Source organism: Eptesicus fuscus, chromosome 7 (assembly GCF_027574615.1).
Source record: "Eptesicus fuscus isolate TK198812 chromosome 7, DD_ASM_mEF_20220401, whole genome shotgun sequence".
In the NCBI taxonomy this organism is placed as follows: Eukaryota; Metazoa; Chordata; class Mammalia; order Chiroptera; family Vespertilionidae; genus Eptesicus; species Eptesicus fuscus.
Window position 1 is genome coordinate 61133202 of NC_072479.1, and position 12361 is coordinate 61145562.

A 12361-nucleotide genomic window follows, 5' to 3' on the forward strand; every position below is an offset into this window, starting at 1 on the left:
CTTTGGGCTGAGTCCACAGACAAGAGGGCCCACTGTGGGGGGGGGGGGGGCGGGTATATAGCTGTTCAGAACCTGCTCACTAAGGCATCCCCAAAGAGTTGTGAATCACACTTACCTGGTTCCAGTCCCAGCTGGGAGGTCAGGTGTGTCATGTCGCCTCTAGGGGCCTCTGTTTACCAGTTAAAGGCTCCAGAAATAGGCCCTGTTTATGGTTCCTGCTCTAATGCACCATGACTTCCTCAGCGTATACTGAGCCTCAGAGAGAGAACAGGTGAGGCCACAGGCCCGGACAAGCTCAGCGCATGCCAAGGTGACGGTGCCAGGGCTGCCATCCCTGTCTCTGTGGCTCTGAGTGGGCCGGGCTTGTCCAGCCTGCGGGAGTAGAGCCTCATTACCTCAGACCCGGCCCCAAGCCCTCACAGCCTGGGAGAGTCTAAAGGCAAGTGGCTCTATCCCCTTCCCATCTGTCCTGCCTCTTGGGTGACAGACACTAAATCCTATCCGTCCTGGCTGAGGCCGTGTCCATGGGCATCCTCACCCTGGCCAGGGAGTGCTGAGAGCCAGAGGAAGAAAGTCAAGCCGGTGGGTTCCCCCATGCCAAGGGGGCCAGAGGGAGAGGGTCTCCAGCCCCTGAGACGCCAGCCCCTCCCCTGCCCGCCAGGGCACATTGTGAGCTAAGGAAATGGCATTACGAGATAACTAGAGACCCAGCACCACCGGCCCTCCCACCCGCTGCTCTCGCAATCCCCCCAAGAAACAACCAGAGGCTGCCTGATACAAACAGTCGCTGTATTTCTGCTAAAGTGACAGTAACACAGATAAGGCAAAGAGCTGAGGTGGGAAAGGGGTAGACCGTGCAAAATTGGCAACCTAACATAAAAAGACACACGTCCCAGTAGCCTCTTCCCTCCCGAGTCAGGGGAGCCCTTGGGCCAGTATATGGGCAGAGAGCAGCTTTATCCTTCAAAAGGGAGATAAAATAAAGATATAAGCTCTAGGTGAGGGGCAGGGGTTGGGGGGCATCTCATAGCAGGGGGTGATCTGGGTGTAACCAGGGGCAGGTGTGAGAAGGCCGAGTGGAAATGCAGGGCTGCAGGTGTGTAGGCACATATCTGGGGTCCTTCCGGCCTACACCATGCTGCCCCCCTACTCAAGCCCTTCTGGGGGCAGGAGCACCTTCCCCAAGACCCTTAGTCTGGCCTCATTTGGGGGTCCTGCTCTGAGGTGTGTGATGCGTGTAAGGGAAGACTTGGGTGGTGAGGGAGGTGATGGACCAGCACACTCGGGAGGCCGGCTCTGGGTGGAACAGGGACACTGAATTCTCTGCCCAAGACCTTGGGGGAACAACAGGATGGGATGCTGGGGTTTGGGGTGAGGTCTCTACTAGAGACCCCTTAACTTGACCTTCCCTTCCCAGGTTTCCACCCTGGACTGAGGGAAAGTTCCTGGGGCAGCAGGGACCAAATCACCTGCCCCCAGGCATGGGTCAGGGCCTCTCTGCCCCTCAACTGTTGCCTTGGCCCTTACAAGGATTCCTCACTGAGTGCTAAGAAAATAGATCTATTTGCAGCTTCCCTCCAGCCAGGCTAATGAGGAGCAACAGAGCAGGACCCCTTTCCACCACCCCCAGGTTTCCCCCAAAGGGGACGGGACAGCGTCTTGGGAGACCAAAGTCTTCCTGTTGCGTGTTTTCTGCCACGGTGCTGGGGTACCCCAGGGGTGGGACAGTCCCACCTGATGTCTCAGAAGCTGAGTCCAGGTCCTGAGGACCCCAGGGTGCAGAGATCTCACCCCCTGCGTCAGAAATCGCTGAGGATGCTGATGTCGGCAAAGTCAGCCCGGTAGCGGTGGGCGTAGAGGCTGAGCAGGAAGGCCCACTTGAAGGCAATGAAGCTCCAAACGCAGGACAGGTAGTAGCTGTTGGGGTCTGTGAGGCCTGCAAGGGAGAGGAGCCCGACTGTGACTCTAGAGGGCCTTGCCCTCTTTCCCAGCCCCATCCCACAAGGTTGGGGCCACCCTCCCCAACCTCCAATAGAGGCTGGACCAGCCTTCAGGGTTTGCAGGCAGGGGGATGAGGGAAGGTCAGGGTTGGCCGTTCACAGGTGTGTGGCATCTTCTGCTTTTGTCACTTTTACCCTCGGCCACTTCCCACCCCCTTGAACCTGCCGGAACACCAGATTCCCTAGGGTCAGGAACAAGGAAGGGCCTTTGGCTTCTTGCTGGTTGCAGCCACCAGGGGGCACTCCCATCCTACTACATGGTACTGCAATTAACCAGCAGTGTGCTTTGTGCTCAGCACTTCCCACTCATTTCACTGAACCCTTCCAACCCCAGGGGATGGGTACTCCCATTCAACCCACTCTAACAGTGAGAAAATAGACACAGGATTTTAAGTGATCTGCCCAGTCCCTTGGATGTAAGCACCCCCTGCCCCCCACCCCGCCCCCCAGCACCGGCCCTCACTCTGGTGTCGGGTGATGGCCAGCACAAGGAAGTTGCAGAAGGTGGCAATGGAGACAGCTGAGAAGAGGATGCCCACGAAGAAGAAGCCACGCAGCCCCTTGAGCCAGGTCCTCCAGTAATCCTGCATGTACATGATGTGCGTCACCAGGACCCACAGAGCCAGCACACCTGTGGGACAGACTCGGTCAGAGGGACAGACTGCCATCACCCTCTCCTCCCAGCCTCCAGCCAGTGACCCCGGGACCTCCAGTGACCCCGGGACCTCCAGGGACCTTTAGGACCCCTGGGCCAGACCAATTTCTGGGTTGGGAAATGCTGAAACACAAAGATAGTGTTGATCTTTACAGTCTCGTGACTCTGGAATGGAGTTTTTGGAGGCTATAGGGCCTGTGATACCACGAGGGCCTGATTGCAAGAGCAGATAAGGGAATCTGCCTTCTCTTCAGTCACACAGTCGAGAGATCGGCAAAAAGATAAAACCATATCATTCTCCCTAATTTTTTTGGTTTTTTTTTTGAAAACATGACTATTTCCTCACACACACTAATATTACTTGTGTTAATGCAATGTTATTTTTAATATTTTAAATGCTTAAAAATGTTATCAGTTTTAACTTCTAATATGGTATGTATAGATATAACCCACAAAAACAAAATTTTCCTGGGGTTTCACTACTTTTCAAGAGTGTAAAGGGGCCCGGCCTGAGGGCCACAGATGTGGGAAGCAGTCCTCCCACCCTGATGTTCCTCCACCCAGCCCGCAGGGCTTTGAAGACCTTGCTCATGGCCATACTCCCTGTCACTCCTCCAGTTTGCTGCAGAGGGCAGGCCTGATGCCCTCAGCCTTTCCCGGGTCCACCCTCCGGGCCAGGCTGGGCATGTCCCCTACAATGACAGCTGCTGCTCAGCCAATACAACGAGTGCCCTCTGTGCCAGGCCGTGCCTGCCGCACAGCCTCAAGAGTGGAACAAATATCAGTTCCATTGGCAAGGGTCCGGAGCGGGCCTGCAGGGTCCCTGCAAGGAATGAGGACAGAGGCAGAGCCAGCTGCAAGCCTGGCAGGTGTGGCCACACAGGCCGGGGGTCCTAGGAGTCAGGAGACCTGTGCGCACATGCACAGGAAGGAGGGCCATCTGGCTGGGGAAAGTGGTTGGTTATCTGTGGCAAGAAAGAGAAGAAAAGGAAGTTGATAAGGAGGTGGGGGTGGGAAGAGTGCTTTGACTGAATCTACGATCTCTTAATTCTTAGGCTGGGTGGTAAGTGTAAGAGTGTTGGTTACATTATCTACCCTTTTTTCAGTTGCCCAAAATATTTCATAAAAATGTTTTTTAAGTTAGGGGAAACAAAAGGCAGAGGGGAGCATCCTCACAGAGCTATGCTCTGGTCACCAGCCCAGACGTTGTCGCAATTCAGGCAGCCTGGCAAGGGAGGAAAACCGTGAGACTGCCAGCCAGGAAGCCCGGGGCCGTACGCCATGCCACTCCCTCATGACCCCTCAGAGCCTTAGTGTTTCACATCTAAAGAGGGTGAAGCCCAAAGGTCCCGCCAGCATGGAAACTTGGGCGACTCCAGTTCCACCCTAGTGAGGTGCAGCCCTGCCAACCCTGCAGCTTCCCCTCCTACCCTGTTTCACCCACACTCTCCCAGCTCTGCCCCTGCCCACCCCAACCTGCCAAGAGGAGTGGGGGGCCTGGAACATGGGTCCTTCCACCTCTGAGATCAGGATGAGCCCGAACAAGCGTCTCTCCATGGCCGAGGCAGGAAGTGGGAGCAGGCCAGAGGTGGGCAGAGTAGCAACTCCACGGCTTCAGCTCAGCTCCCATCTTGTGATCTGGGTTGTGCGCCAGCCACCCTTCCCAGAGTCTTTCCCTGCCTTCTCACATGCATCCTAAGTGCTCATTTGGAGAGCCAATGGTTTCTTAAAGGGCCCAGGAAGGAGGCTTATTGTCACTGAGTGTGTGTGAGGAACAGTCAGAATGGCACCTGTCTGGGCCAGCCCCGTTACCCTCTGTCTCCTTAATATGCCACGGAGTGGCTGGGGTAGCTGAGCTCTAAGATCCTCTGCCACTCAAAGATTCTGGAAGCTAGCTCAGGAGAAAAAAAAAAAAAAAGGTCAGAGCAATTCCTCTGTGACTCAGCAATTTCTAATGCTGAAATACGGGCCTATGGAAATGCCATCTCTTAGTCCACTGGTGCCCCCAAAACCCCCACCCCCACATAGACCCACATGCCAAAAAGGGCTGAGCAGGAGGAAAAGGCAGATGGCTATCTCGGGGGTTCCAGGTCCCAGGCCTTTGTTCATCAGCAGGCACAACCTTCCCCACCTCTCACTTCCCCTGCACACAGGGCTCACCTCCAGGTAAACACACGCCAAGTCTGGAAGCAGGCTCAGTCTCACCCACCCCGGCTCTCACCACTTTCTGTGGAAGAAGGACCTCTCTCACCCACTCCACCCGAAGGTGAAGGCGCAGGAGCCCCCACTGGCCCCTCAGGCAGGAGGCAACGGCCCCTCAGCCCTGCTCCCTTCCCTAGGATACTGTGGGCTCCAGGAGCCTGGTCTGCTCAATCCAGGCAGAATGGACAGGTCCCCGGGCCCACCCACACGCACGTCCATGCCAGGCCTCACCCCTCGCTCCACCCGACCTGCTTCCAGGAACAGAGACCCTGCTGCTCTCAGGGGAAAGCAAGGCCCAGAGCTCCTCTCACTCACAGCTCCCATGGGAAGAACACAGAGCCATTTGGACTCCCGGGGCAACTTTTCTATGCTTTTCCCCTTTCCTTGTCTGCAGGACGTAGAGTAAGAGTGTGCGTGTTTCCCCGGGGTTCCCACCGCAAAACTTCCTTCTGCAACTGCCTTTCCTCCAAGCTTCTTCCCAGGCACCACCAGGATGGGAGAGCAGGTCTCCACTCATGAACGCTCTTCCCACTGGCCCCAGGGGCCCCAGGGGCCCCCTGTCCCAGAAACCAGCACCCCACTGGCCACTGCCTGGTACCCAGGAAGAAGGAACACACTAGGGCTGCCCTCTGGTGACTCGGCAGTTTCTGAGCTAGAAAGTGCCAAGTCAGAAGTGGGGTGCTCACAAGTCAGTAAATTCGCTGATGCATCACCCCCAAAAGAGGAAGAAGTCTGACTGGCTACAGACTCTCAGAACCCACTCAGGGTGGAGAGGGCACGTGGGCAGCCCTGGCCAGGCAAGCCCTCCTTCGCCCCACCACACCACTGCCAGGCAGCGTTGGCTCTTCCATGGCCACCTCCTGGTTGTCCAAGGCCAGACTGTCAGGGAGGCACCAGGACCTGCTCCCGCTGATGGCTGCCCTGGTGCCCAGCTCCACAGCTGGCCTGCCTCAGAGGGAAGCCTGCAGGGAGGGAGAGAGGGCAGAGTTGGGGTCAGAGGGAAGCCCCAGGACTCCCTGGAGCATAAGCTAGTTCATGGCCCTCCAACAGGCAGCTGTGAGATGAATGAGAGAGGACACAAATTTGTAACATTTCAGGCCTGAAAAGCGGGTGGGGGGTGGGGAGGGAGGGTGTGGAGGGGGGTTAAGGAGGTAGGGGTGTCTCTGAGATCATCTCCTTCACTGGCATCTCCTCCCACTCCTTACAGATGAGGAAATTGAGGCCCAGGAGGCCCTGATGGGCCCAAGGTCACACAGCCTGGGCTCACTGCACCAAGCCAGACTCCAACACACCCAGCTCTGAACCCAGGGATGGCCCTCCCTCCTCACCCCCAACCAGCACCCATCTCGGGTCTTATCAGTACCACCACAGCGCCTGGCCTGAAGACACCACCTTTCTGAGGGGAAAGCAGAGGGCTGACGAGAAACAGGGAAAAAACTGCAAGAGGAGAACCAGGAGAAGCAGGGTAGATGGTGAGGGTTCCGGGTGGAGGGCGGAGTCGGGGGTCTGCAGAGGTGAACAGAGGTAGTCTGGCGGCCCACAAGGAGAACGGAAAGCCACAGGTGGTGGGGCATCCAGGCGGGCAGGAGAGCAGCCCAGCGAAGGCACCCACCGCCCTTGGTGACGCCCCAGTGCTCTGGTTGGCACTGCGTTGGCTGTGGCTATGTATGCCCTCTTAGAAGGCAGAACGTTCACCTCCCGCTCCTTTTCTACCCAGGGATGGCTCTCAGTAAGCTCAGGGGCAATGAGCAAATCTAGTTATCTGTCATTAGACCCGTGGTCGGCAAACTGCGGCTCGCGAGCCACATGCGGCTCTTTGGCCCCTTGAGTGTGGCTCTTCCACAAAATACCACGGCCTGGGCGAGTCTATTTTGAAGAAGTGGCGTTAGAAGAAGTTTACGTTTAAAAAATTTGGCTCTCAAAAGAAATTTCAATCGTTGCACTGTTGATATTTGGCTCTGTTGACTAATGAGTTTGCCGACCACTGCATTGGACCATTAAGGTCTCTTTGGGCAGAGGATTTTAGTAATGGAATAAGTACATCATATGTAAAAGCATTATCCTTACATATATTTTTTTTCTCAAAGGTCTTTTCCCACACGTACCATTTCGTGTAGCTGTGTAACCCCGGGCGAGCTATTTATTTAATAATAATAATCCCTACTTCCCAGGACTAACCTAAGGATTAAACGAGACAATGGAAGCAGATTGCTTAACAGTGTCTGGCACGTAGAAAAAAATGTTTCATTTTCACACCAATTCTACAACGCAGAGAGGCTAATGGCATGCCCAAAGGTGCACAGCGCTGCCGCCAGGGTGCTGACGTCCTCACTTTGGTCCTTGCCTCCGCTTCCCTCCCAGAGGCACTGAGAGGGCGGCCAGGGCGGGTGAGCAGATACTGGTGGAGGAGCCACAGCACAGGGGTGGCAAAGAGACACCGACGTGGCGGAAACAAATGTGCCGTTTCCCTCACATCCCCAGAGTGCTCTTCCAGGTTCTCCACCAAGGACTCCGCTGGGCGGGGTCCACACTGGAGAGAGGCAGGTGGGCTTCCCCGGGGAGCCCCAGCCCTCCTTTCCGCTTGCCCCTCTCTGCTCTCACCCAGCCCCCAAGGAAGAGGCGCTTCCGGAGCGGGACCCCCCAGAACAGGTGTGTTTGGGGGGAGTCCTTCACACTTAGCCCAGGGACAGCCCTGTGGAGCGGTGGCGAGCGGAGCGGGGCGCAGGGAGGAGGCTGTCCCAGGCAGTGGGCGGCCGGGGCGGGGGGGTCGCGCGCTAACCCAGGCGGCGGCGCCCGGCGGGCAGGCTGGTGCCAGCCCAGCAGCGGGACGTCGGCGCCCGGGAAGCGCCAGGGCTCGGAGAATGCTTGGGCCGGGAGAGGCCTGCGCTGCTCAAGGATGTTTGGGGTAAACCCCCCACCTGCTCCCCCGGGAGGTGCCACCCGCGAGGAGCCTCGGGAGCAGAGCGCCTCCCCTCGCCCCACAACCCGGCCCCAACGCCCCCTGAGCCCCGGGGTACCTGCGAGTCCCCCCATAGCCGCCGTCCACGGCTGGCTGTACACCACCGTCCAAACGATGAAGATGGAGAAGCCGGCCACGGAGCTGAGGCCGGAGTAGGCGGCGCGGAGGCCGAGCTGCCTGCGAGACGGGGCCATGGGCGGCGGGCGCCGGGCGCGAGGGCGAGCACAGCCTGCGGAGAGTCACAGGTGCGGGGCCGGGAGCCGAGCCGGAGCCGCCGGCCGCCCCGAGCTCCGCCCCGGCCCGCCCCCTCCCCCCTCCCCCGCGCCGCCGCCGGCACAGCGCCCTCCCTGGCCGGAGGCCGCCGGCGCCGCAGACCCGCAGAGCTTGGCACCTGAGGTCCAGAGGCGGCTGGGCTTTCTGATCGTCAGGGGGTTGGTTACCTGTAAAAACCCGGGCGTGTCCTCAGACCCACCGTATCAGGGTACCCGGGCTTTGGCGGGGCCTAGCAACACATGTTTACAGAAGCCAGCTGCGGTGGCTGCTTTACACGTTTAACCTCTGGGTAGGAGGCACATTCTCTTTTAAAATTTGAGATTTAAATGTCTCGTTAAAAATGGAAACATAAATTAAGAAACATGAGCCCTAACCGGTTTGGCTCAGTGGCTAGAGCGTCGGCCTGCGGACTGAAAGGTCCCAGGTTCAATTCCGGTCAAGGGCATGTACCTTGGTTGCGGGCACATCCCCAGTGGGGGGTGTGCAGGAGGCAGCTGATCAGTGTTTCTCTCTCATCGATGTTTCTAACTCTCTATTCCTCTCCCTTCCTCTCTGTAAAAATTCAATAAAATATATTTTTTTAAAAATTAAAGTACACAGTGAATATGATTCCTTCCGCCCTGCCTGGTTCTCTCCCCAGACTTGCTTCAGACGGGGATGTTTGGGGTAAACAGACGGTACTTCACACAGAAGCTTGAGAATCCCTGCCACCATCACCTTCTAACTGTCGCTCACAGCTCCCCTTTCCTTTCATCTCCACAAGCCTCCCCCCCCCCCCCTCCTCCCCCCCCCCCCCCCCCCCATCCCTACCAAACATCACTTCCACCCTCGGAATCAGATGAAAGGGAAAACCCGACCTAACACAGAGCCCTCAGGGCACTTAGAATCAAGTTGGGGAGGCCCATCACATACCTGCACAGAATAAGTAGCCAGTATATCTGTATTCATTTCTTTTCGCTACAAATTACCACGAATTTAAATGGTTTAAAATAGCATACATTTATAATCTAGTTCTGTACACCCCAAAATGGGTCTCCCTGCGCTAATATGAAAGGGGTGGCAGGACTGCCCTCCTGAAGGCTCAAGGAGAAAATCTCTTCCTTGCCCTTTCCAGCGCCCATAGCTAACTACATTCCTTGACTCAAGGCGCTCTTCCTTCATCTTCAAAGCATTCCTTTGAACTCTGCTTCTGTTGTCACATCTTCCCTCTCCCTGACTCTGCTCCCTCCCTCTTTTCCCTTGTAAGGACCCTGGTGATTAAGAATCTGGATAATCCAAAATAATTTGCCCACATCAAAATCTTTCACTTGCCCAACCGGCATGGCTCATTGGTTGAGCATCAACCTATGAACCAGGAGGGGACGGGTTCGGTTGGATTCCTGTCAGAGCACATGCCCAGGTTTCAGGCTCGATGCCCAGTAGGGGGCATGCAGGAGGTGCCCATCAATGATTCTCTCTCATCATTGACGTTCCTATCTCTCCCTCTCTCTTCCTCTCTGAAATCAATACAAAAAATATTTTAAAAATTCTTAACTTAATCACATCAACGAAATCTCTTTTGCCATGTAAAGTAATATATTCACAAGTTCTGGGGATTAGGACATGGCCATCTTGGGAGAGGCATTATTCTGACTACCACACCTTCTGAAAGTAAACTCTGTGAGCAGGGCCTGTACCACCTTTGTTCACCCCAACAGCTAGATGAATGCCTGGCACACAGTAGCCCCTTAATGCACCTTAGTTAAATAAATGAATGCAAGTGAATAAAGGTAAGCATTAAATAGCAATCATGCACATGAAACCTAGGCAGGGTATGATTAACTAATTGCAAAATGAGTGATGCAAACCCGTGTGAATAAACGCCATCTGCCTCATTTCAGAATCGCCTGGGAGCTTCTTTAAAAACAAAAAGACCCCAGACGCCTCTCCTGGCCCATTACGTTTGAATGTTGGGAGTATGTTTTGTTTTGTTTTTAACGAGAAGTGATTTTAATGTGGTGAGAACCCAGCCCTCCTCCGGGAACCACTGATGGAGAGACGCAGAGCTTGACGGTCAGAGAAGAGAGCGAGCCCCCAGGTCCACAGTACACTGCCGTGCATGGCCTCAGAGTCCACGGCACACTGGCCAGCTGGCCTGACACTCCAGGCAGTGGGAACAGCGTGTATACAGACAGCACCGAGGGAAGAAATAGCACGTCAGGTCGGGAATCTGTAAGTAGTCTGTGGTCTGTGGGTGGAGTGCTGGGTTTGGAAGTTAGAAATGTTCTGAACATAAAGGCTTTGAGTGCTCTGCTAAGAAGGCTGTCCCCCGCTTCCCTGTGGAGCCAGGGGAGGGAAGAGAGTAACAGTTCTGTGTCCTAGAAAGGTGGCCAGAGTAATAGTGAGGGTGAAATTTTCCCCGCCTGTAAAGTGGGGACAGCAGTGAAATCTACAAGTGTTGTGATGAGGACATGCTGCTTAAAAGAGTGCCTAGCACATAGTAGGCGCTCTTTGTCCACAAGTATGATTAGTAGCAGCAGACCAGCTGCCATGGCAAATGATGTGGGGAGACTGAAAGGTGGTTTGGGTCAAGGCAGTGAGAATGGAAACAAGGGAGCTGATTCAGGAGATACTTAAACTATTAGAACCTTAAAGGTCAGGTAGGAACTAATTAGCTGGGCCGACAGAAAGGAGGAGAGCAAAAATATTATGAGTGTACATATTAGGAGTATTGTAGAGTAGGGAGCAAACTTGTTAGGTTGGAGTATGAAATTGTGCAAGAAAATAATGAGGAAATAATGATGCAACAGTAGCTTGGGCCCAGGTTGTACAAGAAGGGTAAGGGCAGGCTGAAACTTTTTCTTAATTGTGGAAACTTTTTCTTAACTGTTGAAGGATTTTATACTCAGATAGGGTTACCACTTACTCTGTGGCCCTTGGCTCCTAATTTAATAAAAGTTTCTGCCAAGAAAAAAAATTGCTATATCTGCGCTCTCCAAAATGATTATTATTCACATATCGGTATTATTTGATACTAGAGGCCCGGTGCATGAAAATTCATGCACTGGAGTGGGGGGTCCCTCAGCCCAGCCTGCCCCCTCTCACAGTCTGGGAGCCCTCAGGGGCGGGAGGCGACTCAGTGATCAGGGGAAGGCGATGTCCCCATCACACCTCTGCTGATGCCACTGCCGGCAGCACAAACCTCAGCCAGCCCTGGTTACCTGAGCCTCGGGAGGCCCTGGGCGGCTGGGCAGCCGCCATCCAAGGCTTGCCTGTGTCTCAGGCTGGTCCTGGGTGGCTGGGGGGTTGAGGGGACTGGGGAACTCTGGAGGCAGGCATGCAGGGCGGGCCTGGCTGTGCTGCACGCCTGCCGCCCCGGTGGGGCTGAGGGAACTGGGTGCTGCCATCTTGTGGCTGTGGGCGCTGCCATCTTTTGAGGGTGTGACAGTCAATTAGCATATTCTCTCTTTATTAGCTGTGGGCACCACCATCTTTTGTGAGGGTGTGATGGTCAATTAGCATATCCCCTCTTAATTAGATAGGCTGTGACTTGCTGAATTTTCAATGGTTTTTAATTTTAATTTAACCACATGTGACTATCATATAGCATGTGGTCTTTTCAGAGCCCCTATTGCTCCATCTATCTAATGAGAATGATGATGCCGCATAGGCTGGCTGTAATGGTTAAGGTTTATTGAGGTTCTTCAGTTAAAGCACTCAACACAGTATAACTCAACACATTTTTATTGCTGTTGTTGAAATTGTTTACTATTGTTGTTGAACAGGAATAGCATGACATAAGCCATGTCTTGGGAATATTAGTTAGACTGTGGTATCCAGGTTAGATTGAATGGGAAAGAAAACTGTAAAAGAGAAAGCATTCATAAGGCTATTTCATTGGTAAGGTGTGCGTTGAGATCTTACTTGAGAAAGCCCATGAGAATGGAAAAAATGGAAGGATTATGGAGCTACAAGCAGAAAGGTGTACATATGATTCTTCCCACATCAGCTTCCTTTCTGAAGTACTTTCAGAAAACACACTCCCAGCCCAATCCAAGACAGAAACCACTGCCCACCCCCCAGAAACTGCAAATGCCCACTATTAGCAGCTTTTTCTGGCACGTGACATACTAACTTTGAACTTTGAACACTTCCCAGATTCTTTGCAGTTAAATGGATGCCATGGGAGGGAGTTCTGAGCAATGGAATCAGCACAGAAGCAATGTGTGCCATTACCAGGTTGGACCCATAAAAATTTCCCATGTATCTGCCATTCCCTCTTCCTCTTCTGTG

General features: G+C 54.4%; 1 protein-coding gene across 1 annotated transcript; it reads right to left on the reverse strand.

The window, feature by feature from the left end:
• Nucleotides 1-1544: 1544 nt before the first annotated feature.
• On the reverse strand, nt 1545-8112 carry SLC48A1 (solute carrier family 48 member 1). The gene is made up of 3 exons (XM_008140598.3): nt 7875-8112; nt 2464-2631; nt 1545-1936 (listed from the first exon to the last, which is right to left on the reverse strand). Exons 1-3 carry the CDS (start codon nt 8008-8010, stop codon nt 1800-1802), a joined length of 441 nt encoding a protein of 146 aa, XP_008138820.2. The 5' UTR covers nt 8011-8112; the 3' UTR covers nt 1545-1799.
• Between the last annotated feature and the right edge of the window lie 4249 nt (nt 8113-12361).